At 40.8% G+C, this 19,732-nt stretch overlaps 1 protein-coding gene across 1 annotated transcript in view; it reads right to left on the bottom strand.

Moving 5' to 3' along the window:
* Window positions 1-19,732, bottom strand: part of LOC121943642 (Down syndrome cell adhesion molecule-like protein 1 homolog) — a 45,555-nt gene that overhangs the window by 14,355 nt on the left and 11,468 nt on the right. Inside the window, exons 8-19 of the mRNA XM_042487218.1 lie at window positions 18,552-18,680; window positions 17,647-17,826; window positions 15,998-16,203; window positions 14,139-14,235; window positions 13,835-13,963; window positions 13,360-13,527; window positions 13,008-13,078; window positions 12,561-12,801; window positions 7,640-7,786; window positions 7,393-7,548; window positions 4,010-4,149; window positions 356-509 (exon numbers count right to left, since the gene is read on the bottom strand). Coding sequence (XP_042343152.1) covers window positions 356-509; window positions 4,010-4,149; window positions 7,393-7,548; window positions 7,640-7,786; window positions 12,561-12,801; window positions 13,008-13,078; window positions 13,360-13,527; window positions 13,835-13,963; window positions 14,139-14,235; window positions 15,998-16,203; window positions 17,647-17,826; window positions 18,552-18,680 — 1,818 coding nt within the window. The remainder of the gene's footprint in view (window positions 1-355; window positions 510-4,009; window positions 4,150-7,392; window positions 7,549-7,639; window positions 7,787-12,560; window positions 12,802-13,007; window positions 13,079-13,359; window positions 13,528-13,834; window positions 13,964-14,138; window positions 14,236-15,997; window positions 16,204-17,646; window positions 17,827-18,551; window positions 18,681-19,732) is intronic.

Here is a 19,732-nt window from a genome sequence, read left to right as displayed (position 1 = left end):
GTTGCACTCACAGTAGCTAAAGTAGTCTTGATTTTATTTCCAGACTTTTTTCACTCCTAAACTTAGTCATCAACTCAAATGGCTCAAGTGACATCACTTAAGGCAGATTTTACACAACTCCCTCTGAAGACACTAAATGTTTTATACAAAAGACCTGTAAACATATATCAATATATGTACTTCCCCTTTAAATACTGTTAGAAAAATGCAAAAGTACTCAATCCACTTTTAACCAAATTTTGTGCAGATTTACCCAAGAATCCTAGACATGTTTTGACCTGCAAATGACTAAAATCATGTTTACTGGGATCGCAGTCTCTAACAATGAATCTGCCTGTCATATTTAAAGACTTACCCTTAGCTGCTGGCTCCACAGTCACCTTGTCACTGAAGTTACCCCGGCCTGCAGTGGTGACTGCTGCTGCCCAGATCAGGTACTGCTGTCGGTGGTTGAGGTGAGTGATTCTGTAAAACAGCAGCTCTGGATTGGCTTCATACTCGCTGGGCAGCTGGGGGAAGCAGAACATTAAGTGTTAATTTTGGAGGAACAGACGGAGGGATACAATTCATACTTAAGAGCTGAGCACAATCCAAACATCTTAACATGTCAACACAAAATTATTGAAATATTTTTCTAGGAAAATATACTTTTTTAAAAAAATTAAAAGTCCAGTGTGTTGGATTTAGTGGCATGTGGCAGTAGGGTTTCAGATGTGACACTGCATTTAGCCAGGTGTGTAGGAAGGCTTCGGTGGCTAAAGCACAAAAACTTGAATGGCTCTATCTCGTGCCGGTGTTTGATTTGTCTGTTCAGGGCTACTGTAGAATAACATGGCAGACTCTGTGGAAGAGAGCTTGCTCCATATTTAGAAATAAACAGCTCATTGTCATCAAGGTAACAAAAGCACAACTCTTAGACTTGAGTGACGATACGCTAACGAAAACATGAATATCATTTACAATTTCTGTGAATATATGCTCTTAAATCCTACACATCGGACCTTTATATATTAAAAAATATTATAGATGTAAAATAATTTTCTGTGGAAACAGGTGGAACTTTTCCAGGAATTCCATGACAGTAGGAACGCTGTGTGACACAATCAAGGAAATAAATCAGTTGTAAAGACTTCCCAAAACCCCATTAAAAAAAAAAAAAAACACATGAAAAAAAGATAAAATCCACATATTTTCCACATTTCCATGAGAATAAAATATCTGTCTTTCATAAAAATAAATCAGTATTGTGTCATACGTGCTGAAAAAAATGAAATATTACATCTCGGGGATGCCAAAGACAAGATAATTTTTTTAGCTTACTGAAGAGGAAGACGGAATGTGAAAGACAGAGTGAACATCATTCTAATGTGAAGCAAGCTCTGTACTCTCTTCTTGAGTCACAGGAAAACAGAGGAGGATGGATGGGGGTGAAGGTACAAAGGTTCCTGTGCATGTTATATTAAGGCAAAAAAACTGTGTGGAAGGATGGAGCTTGAATGAGGGAGGCAAGGGGGTTGGATTGAGGGGAGTGAAGCCCACTGCCTCTTCTCCTCTGTTCTCCTCAGGGAGGGCAAACAGAGATATGAGACTGAGGGAGACAATGGGGGACAGACAAATGAGTCAGTCAGAGATATCACGAACAGTCATACACTAATGAGGCCTATCTAGTGCAGGCATCAGCAATGACGGAGAGGAGTCCAATAAACAAGCAGAGAAGGAGAAATGGATACACACAAGCAAGCACAAATACACATACATGAATACACTGACACACACATACAGTGGCATACATGACCTGGAGGTGGATGTGTAATTGCAGTGTGTTTAACCCAGCCATGTGTCTGCTGTCTAGACATATATGCATCACTGTCCCTTCAACACACAGACACACACACACAGACACACACTCACACGCAAACAATGTTTTTTTTTTTGTTTTTTTTTTACTGCCTGCCGAACACTATTCACCTACCCACCAATTATACCCTTATTCGCTCAACTCCTACTCTTCATCTACTCCTCAGGTATCCCAACACTCAGACACATACACACAAATACACGCACACACACAAACACAAACACACACACACACACACACACACACACACACATGCACAGAAGCTCTGTCTGTTATTGTGCTGCTGGTCTCAGCGATGAATGGAGAATAGGAAAAACACAATCACAAATTTAACACGCAAGGTAGCACCTAACACTCACTGCCGCCCTCTAAATCACGTTTTACTACAGTTTGACACTGACTTGCATTTCTGACTGACAGGCGCTCATGCACAAGTGAAATAAAGACTGCAATACGAGTGTCAAACGGTTTGAAGAGTTGGTAAACGCGACAGACCTGTAAAACTGTCGAAGAAGACACTGCAGTGTTGCTGAGCTCCGTCCTAGCCTGCTGGGTTGTTGTCTGCAGAACAGTTTATTCTGGGCAAATAGATTCCACTATTCATGTTGTTTTTCACATTTATGAGCAGGCCGTCATGGAGGAATCCACTGGGCTTTTTATTACTTCCCTGTGTTCCCTGTTCATCATCCATTCCTCTTGTCTCCGTCCTTTTCTGTATTTTCCTCTCTGCCTATCCTTTACCCCACTGCGCCATCCTTCCCTTCGCCTCCTGCCATCACTCTTCATCCCTCTCTTCATTCCCCTGCCCCTCTCCACATTTCCCTGTCATCTGTGGGGCACAGTCCTTGCTTTCTCCTTCTATCTATCCACCAGTACCCCCCTCTGTTTTACATCCTCTCTGCATTTCTCCCCCTGACTCTAACGTATATCAATGTCTTCTTCTTCTCGTCTCTGTACATTTGTCTTTATAGTTTCCACTGCAGGCAGTGGCATGGACAGAGGGATGGATGGACGGATGGATGGATGAATGGGTAGGTGGGTGGGTGGGTAGATGTTGGGAGAAAGGGAGGGAGGAGTGACAGAGTGTGTGTTGCTGTAACGGATATTAAAATATTCCTCCGGCATGGAGATAGCGGTGATCCGGGGAACGATAGAGCGAGATAATGAAAAGAGGAACAAAAGTACTCCCCGCGCGGTGTGTCTGACCCCCCCATCCCTCCTTCCCTCTCTCCAGTCGCACTCATTTACATAGTAATCATCCCAAACTCTGCATGGGGGCTTCAGAGAGAGAAAGAGGAAGAGAAGAGATAGACAGACAGATAGATAGATAGATGACGGATAGACAGATAGATAGATAGATAGATAGATAGATAGATAGATAGATAGATACATAGATAGATAAAGAGATAGAGAGATAGATAGATAGATCAAGTGTTTTGTAAATGAGAGAGACTTAAGGAGAAAATGCATCTATATTCTAAATAGGTACATTTATACAGTGCATTTGTGTGTCAGTGTGTATGCGTGCATGTGTGTGTGTGTGTGTGTGTGTGTGTGTGTGTGTGTGTGTGTACAAGCAGTGCATATTTCTTCCGTTTGAATTCACACTGTCATAAAAACATGAGTTGCATATATATATGGACCTCTATACGCAATGTGTGATACATTTATGAGTGTGTGTGCATCTCCGTGCATGAGTGCAAGTGTGTGTTTGCTGTCGGCTTGTTTTCTGCCCTCGTTGATGAACAGATGAGGTTGTCCTGGCAACGTGATGAGACGCAGATATGCAAATGAGGCGGGAGGGTGAGCTTGCACGCACACACACTGCGGTATGAGGAGAGCTCATTTCACACACACATCTTGCTGAGACTGCAGCACTAGACCACACACAGAACACACACACACACACACACACACACACACACACACACACACACACACACACACACAAATGCAGAACATTGTCCTTAAATCAATTTTCTTTTATCTTAGCATCATATAAAATGTATAACAGAAGTTGTATACTGCATAAATAAGGGATCAATCCCCCTTCATCAAGAGCCATGTTTGATTGGTACTCTTCACCCCCTTTTTTACTTCTTTCATTCACTTGTCAACCCTGAAACTCTCTGCACCCCTCTTGTAACTCACCGGTTGGCCAGACCCGGGGCTGGAGCAGTAGATGGTGTACTTGCGGATGATTCCATTTGGCTTGTGAGGGGGTAACCAGGACACCACGACACTACTGGCGGAGGAGGGCACAGCTTTGATGCCAGCTGGGGGTCCAGGGTCTGAATCATAAAGGGGAGCAAAGAGAGAAGTGGAGGGCAGAGTAAAATATAAACCGGTTTCATTCTCTACATGTACAGTAAACAGAATTAATAGCTTTAAAGGTGTGGACTGGTATGGGGGAGATTTGCTTATTTGGTTTTGCTGCCTCAAACAAAAAAATCATCCAAGTGTACCTGCTTGGTAGTTGACTAAGTCGTTGGTATTCCATGCTTTAGCCTACAATATTTAAGTTATTGCAGAAAGTCTGACTATGAATTAGCAAACTGCTTTGGAAAAGAGCTAACATGTTAAGTACTATTACAGTCCTCCTCATGCAGCAGCCCCAATTTCTTTTTTCACGTTTTAAAGACAAATGTTTAACTGAACAACAAAAACTAACTTTTGTAACAGTGACACCTTATTCCATGTCACATACAGGTTCCTATTTATATCTAATTTCCTTGATTCTTGGGTTAATGAAAATAACCTTCCTGATGTTTCCATGATAATTGTATAAGTAATAAGGAATAATGCCCCTGGGATGTTTTGTTACAGAAAAAGAACAGACTTGGTGCAAGTACTTATTATTTAAATTTTTCTAATTTTCAACTTTTCCTCCCGTATTATTTGGAATATTGCAAGATTGAGTTTGAGGCTGGGTATCAGAACTCAGTACTTTTGAGGTATCAACCAAAATAAACCAGTACCAAGGATAATCTAAAGTTTTCCAGTCAAACAATACCTGCATTCTATTATTTTTGGATTCAGATCTAGAAAAAAAAATACTGGTTTTGGTTGCAGCCAATCACCACAAACATTCTTTAAATGTGACATATGATTGGCCCACTACTGCAGCAGACACAACCCATATAGTGTGGTGTGGTGAGATTGTGCACAGTGTTTTTGACGGGGTTGGCAATTCAGCCAACTCAATTAAAAGAAGCACGCTATTTGACTACCTCTAGTTAACCTGGTAGAGTGTGCGCCACGTATACACTGAGGCCCCTTTAGCAACCCGGGTTAGATTCCATCCTCTGGCCATTTGCTGGTTGTCATCCCTCCTCTCTTGCCTACTTTTCTTTTCTGACTTAGCTGACCTATCAGTTACGGAAAAAAATGCCCTAAAATAATTTTAAAATAATTAAATAAATAATCATCACGGTCTTTATCAAGCAATTTAGCATGCAATATTTGATGTGCATGGAGACTGAGGCAAAACTTATATTTTGACCATTTTTTAAAAGAAAAAAGCCAAATATCAATTGGTTTCAGGTCCTGAAATGTGACAGTTTTCTGGTATTCTTATTTTCTATGAGAGTAAACGGACTCTCATTGGGTCTGGGACTGTTGGTTTGGCAAAACAAGCAATTTGAAAAGGTCAGCCTTGGGTTTGGGAAATTATAATGGGCATTTTTTACAATTTCCTGACACCCTGTAAACCAAACAATTAATTGAGAAAATGATTGGCAGATTAATTAAAGTGAACTGCCTCGTTTTCCCTCTGTTTGTGTCCCTTGTCCTGCACCTGTCCCCAGCTCAGATTAGAACTACACAGTATCAACCTTCTTTGCTAATGTATCATGTTTCCATGTGAAAATCACAATTTAGATTATTGCTTACTTGACCAGCAACTTGTTTGCGTAAAAAAATATAATTTAATAAATATTTTTCACACTTTAGGAACAGTGTGTAGAATTTGGTGGCATCATTGAGGATTTCAGAACGCAGGAAGCTGAAACGTCTCTCATGTGCCAAGTGTAAACTTTTATCTGGGAGCTGAATTATCCTCAAAGGTCTCTTCCTCTACATTAAAAAATGGCACCAACACTGAATAAACATTAAAAATCTGTGTTTTTACAATGCTGTATGGCTGCAGACACCTGCTAATGTGTGCCCCTCTTTTTAACTAAATTAAAATTTGTTTAAAAGAAAAGGGAATAATTTACTAGATTTACTAGAAAATGATGCAAAAAAAATATTATTTTGCTGTTTGTTTGTTTTTTCACCAAGTAAAAACATGTGTCTTATGAAGGGCTAATGCCTGAAACATCACATGTGTGGAGGTAATCGAATAAATTTGGGAGCATGCACTAGTGTACAGACTTTATTTGTTCTTTCCCATCAATTTTGCTTTTTGTCACATTGGCTTTCTTTTAAAAGAAATAAAACCTTTTGCTAAGGTTTCAAGGGGTTAATGATAGATCTCTGTCTTCTTCACTCCAATTCTTACTGAGTACTGTCTTTGTGTTTAAGAGACAGACGCAGAAGAAAAGGCAGGCTGAGAACTGTCTGTTTGCACAGTTCCACTGCAAACACTTCTCCATATGCTGCAGATACAACTGAGGGCAAAGGGAAGGGAGACACAGAGAGCACTGAACGTATGTGAAGAGGTTGCCCCTGGACACAGTGTCAACCCACATCAGGGCAAAAAAGACACTCAGTTTGCCCCTGATAAGCACACACACTCACTCATACATACACACACACACACACACACACACACACACACACACACTCAAAGACTAACACAACACACATATTTGAAGAGCTATTGCGGCAAGGCCAGCTCATAAAATGGAGATATAGTGAGGAAAAGAGAATAAAGGCCTTTTCTGAAATGACACTTCTTAGAATCTATGCTCCCCCCCACCCTTCCACTATCCTGCGCTCCCTCTTTCCCCTCATTTTCTCCATCTCCAGACGCCTGCCTCCTCCTCTGCGTGGCCCCAGGGAGGGAGAGGAGAGGCGGATACGGATGTAATCCACAGCCCGCCAGTGTAAGCACAAAATTAATTCTCTCTAAGCCACAAAGAATTAATCCCTCTCCTTGTGCTGGGTGCTGAGCTAGACTTGCACACAAACAATAGCGCATGTACACACATGCATCCGAACACGCACACCAATGCTAAGACACCGTACACATGCAAACACACATTTAACAGCCCCTCGACACTTCCGCATATTCACATGCACAGACTCACACCCTTAGGCTCCTTAACCACACACACTCACACACACTTTTTGGCTTCTTAATTCTCATTAGCACTGGTAATGGCACATCAGAGCACAAAGAGGTTTTAATCAGCAACCTCAGCCTTACAAAGACCCCCTCTGCCTCCCCTGGCTCTCTGCCTCCCGCACTGCAGCCTAAACCAAGAATAACAGCCCTCAGACCTGCCCCAAAGGTTTGGTCAAAGCATATGACAGAACAATTCCTTATTTGGTTTATCTTTAAAGAAAGAATTCGGAAAATGTGGACTCACAGTCTTCACGAGTTTGGATGTACAGGACGTTGCTACGGACCCCGTCTCCAGCCTGGGTGTAGGCCAGAACCTGGATGCTGTAGTTGGTGAACTTCTCCAGGCCTCTGAGCTCCACCTGCTCCTTGGTGGTTGTGATATTTTGCATTTCACCCCATTCTGAATAAGCAAAAGACAGAATGATTTCAGACCGACTGTTAAACTGTTACCAGTCATGGTGTCTAAAGGATTATAGACAAATTAAACGCACCTCCATCTGGAAAGACAGCCCAGAACACTACGCGATATCCCTTCAATACGCCATGCAGCGTCATCCTGGGGGGTTCAGCCCATGTAATCACTGCCTCGTCTGATGTTACAGAAATGGCTCGCACATTCTGAGGAGGCTGGCTGGGCACTAAAGACAAAGAAGGACAGAGAAGTTAGAAGTTAGGATACATTGCCTAAACAATGTGATCATTAATATGATACCAATATAATACCAACAATATGAACATTGTCTAGTTTCCTTGAATCCTTGAAGTAGCTTTGAGGTTTGATCTTATTTCACATTGTGACATTCATTATCACATATATAATCTGTATCAGATTGTTCCAGCCTATCTCTGATGCTATATAATGTCTATATATGATGCTACATTTCCCCACATTTACATTAGGTATTGTTGAAAACTTTACCCTAATGTCCCCTTTTAAGAAGTATTTTACTGCTGTAAAGATGGCCTTATCATACAACTGGGCTGACTATACAGATGCAAATACTTGGTGAAATTGGTGCAGCATGACATCTTAAAAAAAAAAAAAAAAGGAGGAAAAGGGCATTGGCATTTGTTTTTGCTCGTCAGACAGAAAACCTACAACAACCAGAATGCACTGCACTGTACCGGACTAATAAAGGCTCCCACTGGTGGATGGCATAATGTCAGTTTGGCAGTTTTTCCACAGGAAACAATTCTGTGGGTGGCTGGTAACACACTTATTTAACAATTAAAGGGTGAAATAGGCATGCAATAATAATATCTTGGCATGTATTTGATAAGCACTGCTTAATTTTACAGCTTGTTCTCTATATTTTTAGCCTTATTTTTTACAATACAGGAAACAATATGGCGCCCAATTCCTGTTTGCTCTAATACAAAGCTAGTTAAAATGAGCAAAATCTGCAAAAATCTGTGTGTTTAAAAAACAAAAGAATCTGTGATTGGTGGTCGAGCACACAGTCAGTAGGGTTTAAGAGGTTATTAGTTGTGTAAAATATAAATTTTTCTTACGTTACAGCAAAGGCTGCCATTGTCTTCTCAAAATTAGGACTGCATTGGCTGATAAATAAATAAATGGATAAATAAATTAACAAATAAATACACCCTCTCTGAAACCCTAAATTTCCATATCAAACCTGAAGCCAGTAAACAGGCTAGCGATAGATAAAAAGCTCATGACATGCATCCAGCCTGATGTATAGGCCCATTTCTACAACCACCGTCTCTCTTTCTCTGTACAAGCCTCCCTCTGTCCCCGCCAGCCCAGGTGTCTCTTCTATTGGCTACCACTGACCATTAGTCTTTCAGGCTTTGAATAACGCACACTGTTGAAGATGAACAGAAGTCAACTTGTGAGAGGAGGGTGCAGGAAGAGAGGAAGAGAGGCGAGTGAAAGACAGAGAGCAATGAAAGAGAGAGATTGGGCCAAGTCCACCAGGGAATTTCTCTGCAGCTGGTGAAGGGAGAGGAGGTGGGGAGGAGGACGAAGGAAGGGAGGGAGAGGAGAAAGGAGGATTAGAAAACCGAAAACAGGGTTTTGCATGAATAAACCTTTAGGCTAAATAATTAGAAGGCAACAAAACACAGCCCAGTTCCTCCCTTCCCAGTCAGACCTTTACGAGAAGAGAAATAAAGATTAAAAGAGAATGTGGACAAAAAGGTGAGCTGGTTTGAGTGACTCCAAACTTTCAGCAGTTGGGCTTATGTAGGGTTAAAAGGACAAAGGAAGGTGGGTAAATGACGGATGAAGAAAGCACATCAAGGTTGTTGATGTGTAAAATAACCTATTATATAAATAAGTGCATAATTTGGGGAGTAAAAAAAAGATACAGGAACATAATGAAAGGCAGTTTTGGACTGGGGCTACAGAGAGGAGGAGATGGGGGTGAAGGGCAGAGGAAGAAGGGAGGAAGGGAGGAAGAGAGTTAAAAGCAAGGGGAGCAAGGGAAGGGCAGAAAAAGATGAAAAGAGGGAGCAGAGAGACAATGCGCTCAGCTGTGGATAATTACAGCAGGAAGCAGCAGAGGGAACGAGAGAGAGAGAGACAGACACAGAGACAAGCTAATTATAATTATTTTTAGTATGCTTGTTGTTATCACTATTATCATAATGGCCATCAATATCACTGTCGCCACGGTGACAGCCATAGGGAAGAACTGGAGGGCTCTGTCTACTCTGGACCAATGGGGCTCAGCCAACTGTTCACTGGGTGGACAAGTATGTATGTGACGTGTGTGTGTGTGTGTGTGTGTGTGTGTGTGTGTGTGTGTGTGTGTGTGTGTGTGTGTGTCTGTGTCTGTGTCTGTGTGTAGGTAGGTGTGTGTGTTGTGTGTGTGTGTGTGTGTGTGTGTGTGTGTGTGTGTGTGTGTGTGTGTGTGTGTGTGTGTGTCTGTGTGTCTGTGTGTAGGTAGGTGTGTGTGTGCGTGTGTGTGTTTGTTTCCACAGAGAGAAAAACTAGGAAAAGCAATTGTGGATGAAGTGTGATAGAGATTTAGAGAGGTGGCATGTGTTGATACAGAACATGAATTGGTCAAATTAGCTGTAGCTAAACACTAATGAACAAAGAGCACATGACGAATAATTTGAAGTCAGCTTGAGAGAATATGATGATATAAACATGGAATTGAGTATCTTTTTTTATTTTAAAGATGCATTTATTGATGTGCTTACTCCAAAAAATTGAAATTTATTTGGTCAAATAAATGAGTGGAATGTAAGTATTTTGTCCTCCTTGGCTTGAAGACTTGAGATGTACAAACTTTTTAATTTTTGGAAAAAGCTCACTGCTTTTTTGGATTTAGTTCTCCACTAAGAATGTAATTGTTGAAGCACAACCTCTTTTTCTAAATACAGTGCATTTATTGGTGTGTTGTTAACATGTCACCTTCCTCTGTGGTCAAGTCCATTAATGCTAGAGAAAATATGGCTTTTAAAGAAAATAATAAAAGGAAAAAGCTGCATTGCCTCATAAATTAGAGCCTCTGGAAGTCTGATGCACAAACTAAATGCAGTCCAGTGATCTAATCTCTTATTGCCTTTCGACTAGCCCCTTCCATCAATCCCTCAAGACTTCCTTCAGCCTCACACACATTTTTGCATTTTCATATTTTTGAGAGTAATTGGATTTGTGATCACTTATGTTTAGAAAAACAAACAAAAACAAAACTCTTTTGATTAAAAATATAGATCTAAGAAGTTACTCCTGTCAGTCCTTCCACGAAGGAGTTTGTGGATGTTTTTGGCCCTTTATCTTTTAGTCAAAGGCATACTTTGGTACTGTGGACTACAGTTTTTAACAGTATCTCTATCAGACACTTACATTTAATGTTTAAGACAATTTTTAAGTATGTTTAAGACTGATTTTTGGACATCTCTTTCTTATTCATGCATCACAGGTAAATATAAAAGTAAATAGTTATTGTATTTGGTTGGTCCTGTGCAGAGTTGGTTAAAGTGAGTTAGCTTCATCTTCATTTTGCCAAGTACAAAGTAAAAACTGTATAAGGTTCAGTGGTAGGTTTAAGGATACATTTGAACTTCCATGCAGAAGAGCTTGATGGATAATTAAATATTAATCAAAATTAAATAAAATGTTTTGTCAATTAACAAATTCAGAATTAAGACTACTTAGTTAATTTTAGGGCCAACTATTTATGACATTGTATTTAAGACATTTTCAGACATTTTAAGAACTTACAAAGACCCTGTGTAAACAGTAACACCAGTGAAAGTGAAAGCCAACCCTTGCTTTGTCTGCTTGGCTTTTTGCCTCGCTATCTTTACACTTTTTCGGTGCTGTGTGCAATTTTTGGATGTCTTCTGGTCTGGCACCTAGATGCTCCCTTTTATAAAACCTCAACTGCACGCTGTGTCCAGTAATAACCCAAACATAGCAAAATAAGAAGAAAATAAGAAATTGCAGGCAGAGGGCTGGATCTCTGCAGTTATATACACCATCACACACTTCTAGTGGGTCATAAGTGGTTATTGAGAGGGATAACTTTTCTACAAGACTATAAATTGAATTTGATTTGATATCATGCTAAAGGTTTTCTATGTGTAAACATGATATCAAATCAAATTCAATGAAATTTGGTATAAGGTGACTGGAAAGGTTTTGTTCAGGATAGAGGTATGTAATCCAGGAAGAATGAACTTTTTTTTTAAAAAAAAACCTTAAGATTGCAAGACTTGGAGCTATTGAACATTTTTGTGCATTTTTAATAGTACTGTGCTTACCAAAACAGAGTAAAAATCTAGCACATGTATGCACATTTTATGTGTACTCGCAGCTGGATGCAGTTTTATAAAATGTCTAAACATTGTTGAGGATTGTGCAACCTAGGATGGGGCTTCTGCTCCACAAGTGCTTTTGTAGTTCATTCATTCATTCATTTATTTATTCATTCGTTTAGCCAAACTACCCCATAGCCATAAGTGAGCATGGCAGTATCTTCGCATGTCTCACTCTACACAGATCACTTAATCCTCTCTGCAGCAATGCTGAATTTGTCCTGCATCTATGAGACTATGTGTGTCCTTGATATTTGTGAAAAGCAATTGGATGCCAGCAGCCAGCACTCATTCTAGTTGAAAGAAGAGAAAGAATGTAGTAATTTTACGTTACAAAGCATGGCATGATTTGGCATGGATCAGACAGCCAGACAGCAAAAAGAACAATGGCAACAGTAAAAGTGCAGTAAGTGTAAATCAAAGCCAAAGCAGACAGGGTAATATTTCACAGGTATGACAATTTACTCTTTCACTGTATTTAATGAATCATGCTGTTTAACCTGTTTCCCTTTTTGCTGCTGGTCAGTAAAATACCCCATTTACACTCAGAAACACACCAAGGGGCAATAAATTCCTTTATATACATGTTGAGATGTGTGTTGTTTATCAAGTCCTTACCATCTTCCAGTGTTGTAGCATTGATCTCGGAGCTGGAGGGCCCTGTGCCGGCTCTGTTGAACGCCTGGACAACCACACCATATTGGGCAAACTTCTTCAGGTTGTCTAGGGTGTAGACCTCACTGTCTCCGGTGGCCTTCATCTCCACAATGCTATACTGGCCGTTACTGCCTGGGCCATTCTCCCTGTAACCGATCTGGTAACCACGGATCACCCCGTTCTGCAGCTCCTTCCTGGGAGCCTGGGAAAACAGAAACATTGTACTGACATAATGTATTCCTGTTCACAAAGTACATGACCATTCACCCACCTGCACAAACAAAATGCACAGAAAAGGAATCAGGACAAGTAGCAAAAACTTGATTGGGTGAGATAAGTCAAATGTTACACAAATAATCTTTAAGGAAGAAGATTGCTGGTCAGAAGGCAGACAATGTAATACTTTACCTTCCACGTGACCCTGATACTCTGAGAGGTCACTGGCTGCAGGATTACCTCCATAGGAGGACCATCAGGCTCTGCAGAGAGTCAGAGGGGTTGAGGCAGAGGCATTTTACTACTGTCAAAAAACATAATGAGGCTTTTTTTTGTTTCAAGTCAGTCTTGTGGCCCTAAAATATTCTTATCTACAACTTTCAAAGATGTTTTTTTTTTTTCTTTCATTGAAACAGAGTTTCAATACAAAATTCTTATCAAGGACAGATGTCGGTGGCAACACAGTTGCATTGACTAAGAGCTACTGTTGCAAGCATAAGTGAAATATTAGCTCATATTAGTGCAGTGTTGACAAGATACTTACGTGCTTCCTCTGTGCTGATGGTGAGTTCCTTACTGGCCTCACTTTTGCCTATCGAATTGTAAGAGTACATGCGGATGCTGTACACAGAGGCAGGGTGAAGGTCCACTATGTTGGCCTGATTGTTGGTGGGGGAGATGTTTCGAGTGGCGTGCTTCAGCTCCCAAGTGTCTTTCAAAAAAAAAAGAGGAGAATTTTGACTTACAGAGTTTGTCACCATTTTTCCCACTTCAAGAAAAAGATCATTTATGTGGGAATGTGTATTTTTTCACTCTTACACAATATGAAGTCTTATTTTTTCCCTCTATAATCTTACCACAGAAAAGTCCTGTAAAATGCTTGTATTTTGTCTGTGACAGTCATTTACAATATATTCTGCAGTGTTTTAAATAATAAAAAAAGGGGGCAACTGCTCAGTGGAGTATAACATTTTTCTATCTTCATTTTCTGTAAAATGAAGTATACACTCTTCACATACCTGTCTTGTTTTTATACTCAATATCGTAGGAGGTAATGACACTGTTTCCATCAAATCTTTGCGTCCAGCGGAGATTCATACTGCGATCTTTCACTTCCCGCACCTCCAACTCTGGAGGGTCTGGAGGCTCTAAGGATTTAAAATTGAGGGATGGAAAAAAGGGAGGAAGACAAAATAAAGGAAGAGAAGGCAGCACCAAAAGTGAGACAGTTCTGGTTGCAAAAAAGGAAGAGCAGGACTGTGTAGCTTTTATCAATATAAAGAGCAGATGGTACGGTACGTGCATTTGTACAGGAGTGGTTACCTTGCACAGTGAGCTGGATAAGGCCTCGTCCTTCTCCATAAGAGTTGATGGCATGACAGGAGAAAAAAACTGAATCCTCACGCTCTGCTGGCTTTAGCTGTAGGGAGAAAGGTAGAAAGAGAAATGACATGGAGACAAACAACTCTATCTTTGTGCGGGAAAACTGTGTGAAGCACAGCTTTGTGATGGGCAAGAGGCCAGGTAAGAGTTTTTCCTCTACTGTGCATATCTGGTACTTAGGTGACTCATAGCCCTTGCCCATACACACTTGCTGGCTTGGCTTGCCTTGGCAGGGATTTGCATCTCCAAACAACAGGACTACCTGCTTAAAGGTGTCTTTAATTGATGACGGGCTTGTGCTTTGAATCAACAAAACGTTTTTCTGCCTGCCCTGCTGGTGTTTTTGTGGTCAGCAACTTTCTTGTACTGTTGTTTTTTTAAATTTGTTCTTGGCACTACATGAAAAGTTGCCAGATGCTAATCTCCTCCTGCTTGCTTACAATGTTTAGAGAGCATAGGTGTGGTGCTGTCAGAATGCGCCAAAATGACACTCCACCACTTTTCTTATCCAAGTAAGAAAATATTTGCAGTTACATAAGCCACTTAAAATTCAAATGCATTTTTTAAGTGCTTGAAGATCCAATCTTCACTTAAGCCTATGTCATACAGGAGACCCAATAAAAACAAATGGAGTGGTCGAAGTTGCCATATTCACTTCTGACAATTTCTTTATTTGGGATGCATTTTATTTTAACTTATTGCTGAATCATTACGGAAAGTTGACACGGAATAATAATGACAAAGCCCATGTGATGTCACCACAACAAGCTTGGAGGCAGTCGAGGGCATTGACAATGGAGATGGTCTATCTCAAGCATGACTCTGTGTGTTTAAACTGGTAATCAAAATGCAAATCAATATGGCATGGTTTGACTCGGCACGGCCAAAAGTGCCAATGGAAAAGCCCTAGCACAGTAAACTTAATAGGGAGGAGAGGTGCAATAGGGGGAATGTTACCTGTCCAGTGGTGACACACCTCTGTGCTATTTTTGTCACTTTAGTTGACAAAGGTGTTTCCTCAAAGCCCTCAGGTACGGAAATGATAAATCAGTAACGCACTCCAAAACCTTTTTCTACTTCTGCACTCGGGTGCCAACAAACCAACTGGATGATGACGACACACAGTTGACTCAGCTCCTCTTGAAATCACTGAGCTCCTTGCTGAGAGGGTGACCCTTTCTGAGTATCATCATCTGAAAGCAGTGCATCACCATGTGCATCATCTCCATCTGTACTATGGTACATATGACTGAAATTTTCTAGTTTTTAGATGCAGTAGAGGTAAACCTGTGGCTGCCATGACCAACATGTTGTGGTGGAGCAGAATCATGACATTCTGACCTTCGGTATGTCCAGAAATGTGTGTTTAATTTTAATTTAATTCATAAAGAGACATCATCCTTTTTTGTATGTTAGGCTGCCGTATCCCAACTCTGGATGTCCAAGAAATGAATATTAGTTTGCTCCCAGGATATGTTTGTCAGGACTCCATAACAAAATACGATGATGTTGCTTGGAGAACACCAATGTATTAGGCAGGTCATGGCTGTTATCATCCTTAAACAACCTCTAATACACAATCACGATAATTGACTCTGTCTTATCTCACTGTGATTTCACATAATTCAAGCAACAGAAATAAACTACAATGTGCTCTTTGCTACCTTGACTCATTAAAACAGAGCTCCAACAAACAAAAGAGAACAGCAAAAGCTATCCACATGTCAAGTAAGAGTCGTAAAGATATTGCTGTCTGATTTAATCAATTAGATGCTCTATCATATATAAGAGCTTCTTACCTTGAGCGTAGACAACACCTCATCTGTCTTCTCATTTGGACTGGTGGTAATGGAGTATCGGGGGTTGCGGTCAGGGTCAATGACCGTGTCACCTCTCTCCCAGCGGATGATGATGGGCCATTCTCCCCTGGCTGTGCAGTTCAGCTCCTTCAAGTGACCCTTCTTAGCCATGGTAGTGTTGGGGTGACTGGTGATCATTGCTGGGACTGGAAGGAGAAGGAGAATGGAGTTTAAGGACAATTTAGATGATGAGGGGGAAATTAGATGACAGAGGCAGATAAAGAGGAAGAAGGGGGAGGAAAAGATGGAGTAAGTGTATAATTAGGTATTAAGTATTAGGTAATAAGGGGGGGTTTAAGTGGAAAGAGAGGACGCAGAGAAAGAGCGGAGAGGAGAAGGGTAGGACAGTCGAAAGTTAAAAAGGTGGAGTTCAGAGTAGCCAAGTTCCACTGCAGCAGAGTAATGAAGAGCTATGGTCAATGAGGTAAAGTCAATAAACCTCCTCTCTCATTCTCCAATAGTTAACACGCAGGTCTCAGTGAATGAAGAGGCGAAAGAGATACACTCTACCTTACATGTACACTCACAATCTTCTCTGGCCACCACACACACTGACACACAATACCGATCTGAGGAGGATTCTGCTGTTTTGTTTTCATCACTTATTCATCTCACCCTCCCTCTTTTCCCCTTTTCCTCCCTCTCCGCTGAGCAAAACAGACAGAATTGAGGGAGGCAGAGGAGAGGAACGGTTCAATCAATAACACTAACACCAGCAGGAGCAAGAGAGCAAGAGGGAGAGAGACAGAGAGAGCGGGGAATCCTGTGATAACAGAACATGGTGAAACTAGTGGTTGTATTTAAGTGAAGCTGGTTATATGTGTTCTTTGTGTGCAAGTGTCAAAAGAAGACAGATATGAAGTGTTAACATCTCTTCTCAGGGTATAGCTGTTTTGTAAGGTCACAGTGCTGTATACTGCAAAGTACATTGCCCTCTTGACTTGCCAGCAATCTGTGTGTGTGTGTGTGTGTGTGTGTGTGTGTGTGTGTATTTTTTCCCCATGCATGTTCAAATTGCATTACATAGGGTGTTACTGACTGCGAGGGCAGGATGAGAGAGATGGACATGCGTGGGGAAAAAATTAAGCTCAAAGTGTTTTTTTGATTGTCTGTAGACAGATCCCAAGAGTCAAAAGATCAATCGCTTAGTTGCTCGCTTTCTCACTGCCTGTCACACACCCATAAACACGCACACACACGCACACATACGCACACACACACACACACACACACACACACACACGCACACACACGCACACACGCACACACGCACACACACACACACACACAGACACAGACACACACACACACACCCTTCTCTCGCTCACTGTTCTTTATTGTTTCACTCTTGCCTCCATGGTCACCTTTGCTCCACCAATTCATCAGTGTGCATGTATGTGTGTGAGCTCATGCCCACAGAGCGCAGGGAGAGTAGTGAGAGCTGGCTCATTGGTTTGACACAGTTAGCGAGTGTGTGCATGAAGACCGATAGAGAGCACTGGAGCATCCCAGATGGCCACACTGGAGTCATCTATGCCATGGAAAACTCATAAACTGCTACATTAGCCTGTGCGAGTTTGTATACTCACTTTTAACGGTGAGGACCATGCTCTTGCTGATGTCTGAGCCCACACCATTGGAGGCCTGACAGAGGTAGAAGCCACGATCCTCTTCCAGGACATGTCTGATGAGCAGAGAGCCGTTACTCATGATCTGGATACGGCCCGTCAGAGGCACTGGGTGGTACTGCTGCGGATTCCCTATTCCCGCTGGGCAGAAAGAGACAGAGAAGATTATAATGAACTGAACATTATAAGATTTACCATGGACAGCATGAACCTATGAATATGCCAATATGCCAAGAAAAGCTGACAGTAGGCAGGTTTCCACTACAGATTTGCATGAAACTTAAGCAATATTTTCAAAATGTCAATAAAACACAATTTTTGCGATGACATTCAAAGAAGCATGGCGATGGATGTTCAAAGCAATAACAGGTTTATTTCTATTGCAGTCACCGCACTAGCCGTCATTATTTCCAATCAAAGGCGACATAGGTGTGTTATATAAGCAATAATGGAAAGGCAAGCCCCTTATACGTGGGAGTGTCCATGTATGAGGGATTTCTGGGAAGTGATAGTCCACGATTTCAAAGAGAAATTGTGGATTCAAAACTTCCGGATGATCTGCTCAACTTTTGAAGGGAGCCAGTTCCTATTGACAAGAGCCTAACCAAAGCATCATGTGACCTATAAAGCCAGAAAAGTGTTTTCCTTTGCAGTTTTGTGAATTATGGCTTTTTAGAATTGGCAGAAATACCATCTCATGCAAGCCTAAACTTTTTTTGCAGATTAATGGGAGTTTTTTTCGAAATTGTTTTCATTAGCTGTATTTGATATTTGCAATTTTAATTTGTGCAATTTGATGGTTAATGGAAACCTGCAGAGAGACAAGTCACAGTACACAGATAAAGAAGGAAACATGGGTGATGTACCTAGTGCACCTTTGGCATGCTTCCACATGACCTTAGGAGGAGGGTAACCATCTACTGAACAGTTTAGGATCCCAGCCTTCCCATAGATCCCATCCTGATTGTTGGGCTGAACCACAAACCGAGGAGGCACTGAGGGAAGAAGGACACAAGAAAGAAGTGAATAAAAAAACACAGAAATGTAATTTGTTGATTTCTACTACGGAATCATTACAAATGTTTCCTGCCGCTCAAGTAAACAATGGTTAAATTAGAAACCTTTTCAACAATAAGGCTTTAACACTACATTTAAACTATTATTGTGACATATTACATAAATTATATATATATATATATATATATATATATATATATATATATATATACAAATGGCTGACAAATAAAAAAAAAAACAACAACAATATTAAGTGTCTCTTTGCTGTGTCCAAATGGAATCAGGTGGATGGTGGACCCTAAATCATTTTAGTGGCCAAGAGCAAGTTGAGAAAATTAGGTGAGGCCAGCAGAGAACAGTAGACGGCAGCAGTAGATAGCATTGCTGTTGAAGTTAAAAACTGTACTTTTTTGCTGTCCTCCATGACAGAATTTGGAACCAGATGTTACATACTCTCTTGCACAAGGACAAAATAGTGGGCAATCTGGACAATTAATGACATTATAGGAGTCATTTAATTTTATTTTATATATTTTATTAAATTATTTGTAAACCATTAATCATCACTTTTGATTTTGCTGTCCTGCCATTCTGTTGGACTGTTTGTTTTTCCTGTGCTTTGCAGACGGTGTTGTCCATTCTGAAATTTCACTGACTTCTCCACATTATAGAAATCAGTAAAACATTTGACGTTGAAGTATTTAAGATAACACTAAGCTACGCTTTCTATATGCCAGTACAACAAACTCTTCCCGGTACTCACTTCTCCAACTGTCACCAGCGTTTCCATCATTTTCTTCCTGCAACAAGTCACCTCTTGCAAGATTTCATAACAAGACCTCTCCTTGAGCGAGACTTGGTCACAATAACAAATAAACTAGCAAATGGTAAGGAAAAATGTCTCATTTTCTCTGTAGTTCTTTTCATTATGTTGTCAGACACTTACGACAATCTTAGCCTCTCAGTGGCAAAACCAAGCACTTTGGTGGATGTAAATTGATGGAGCACAAGTGCCCATAGGGGTTCCATT

This window comes from Plectropomus leopardus, chromosome 5, assembly GCF_008729295.1.
Source record: "Plectropomus leopardus isolate mb chromosome 5, YSFRI_Pleo_2.0, whole genome shotgun sequence".
NCBI classification, from domain to species: Eukaryota; Metazoa; Chordata; class Actinopteri; order Perciformes; family Serranidae; genus Plectropomus; species Plectropomus leopardus.
This window is presented reverse-complemented; position numbering and strand designations above follow the sequence as displayed.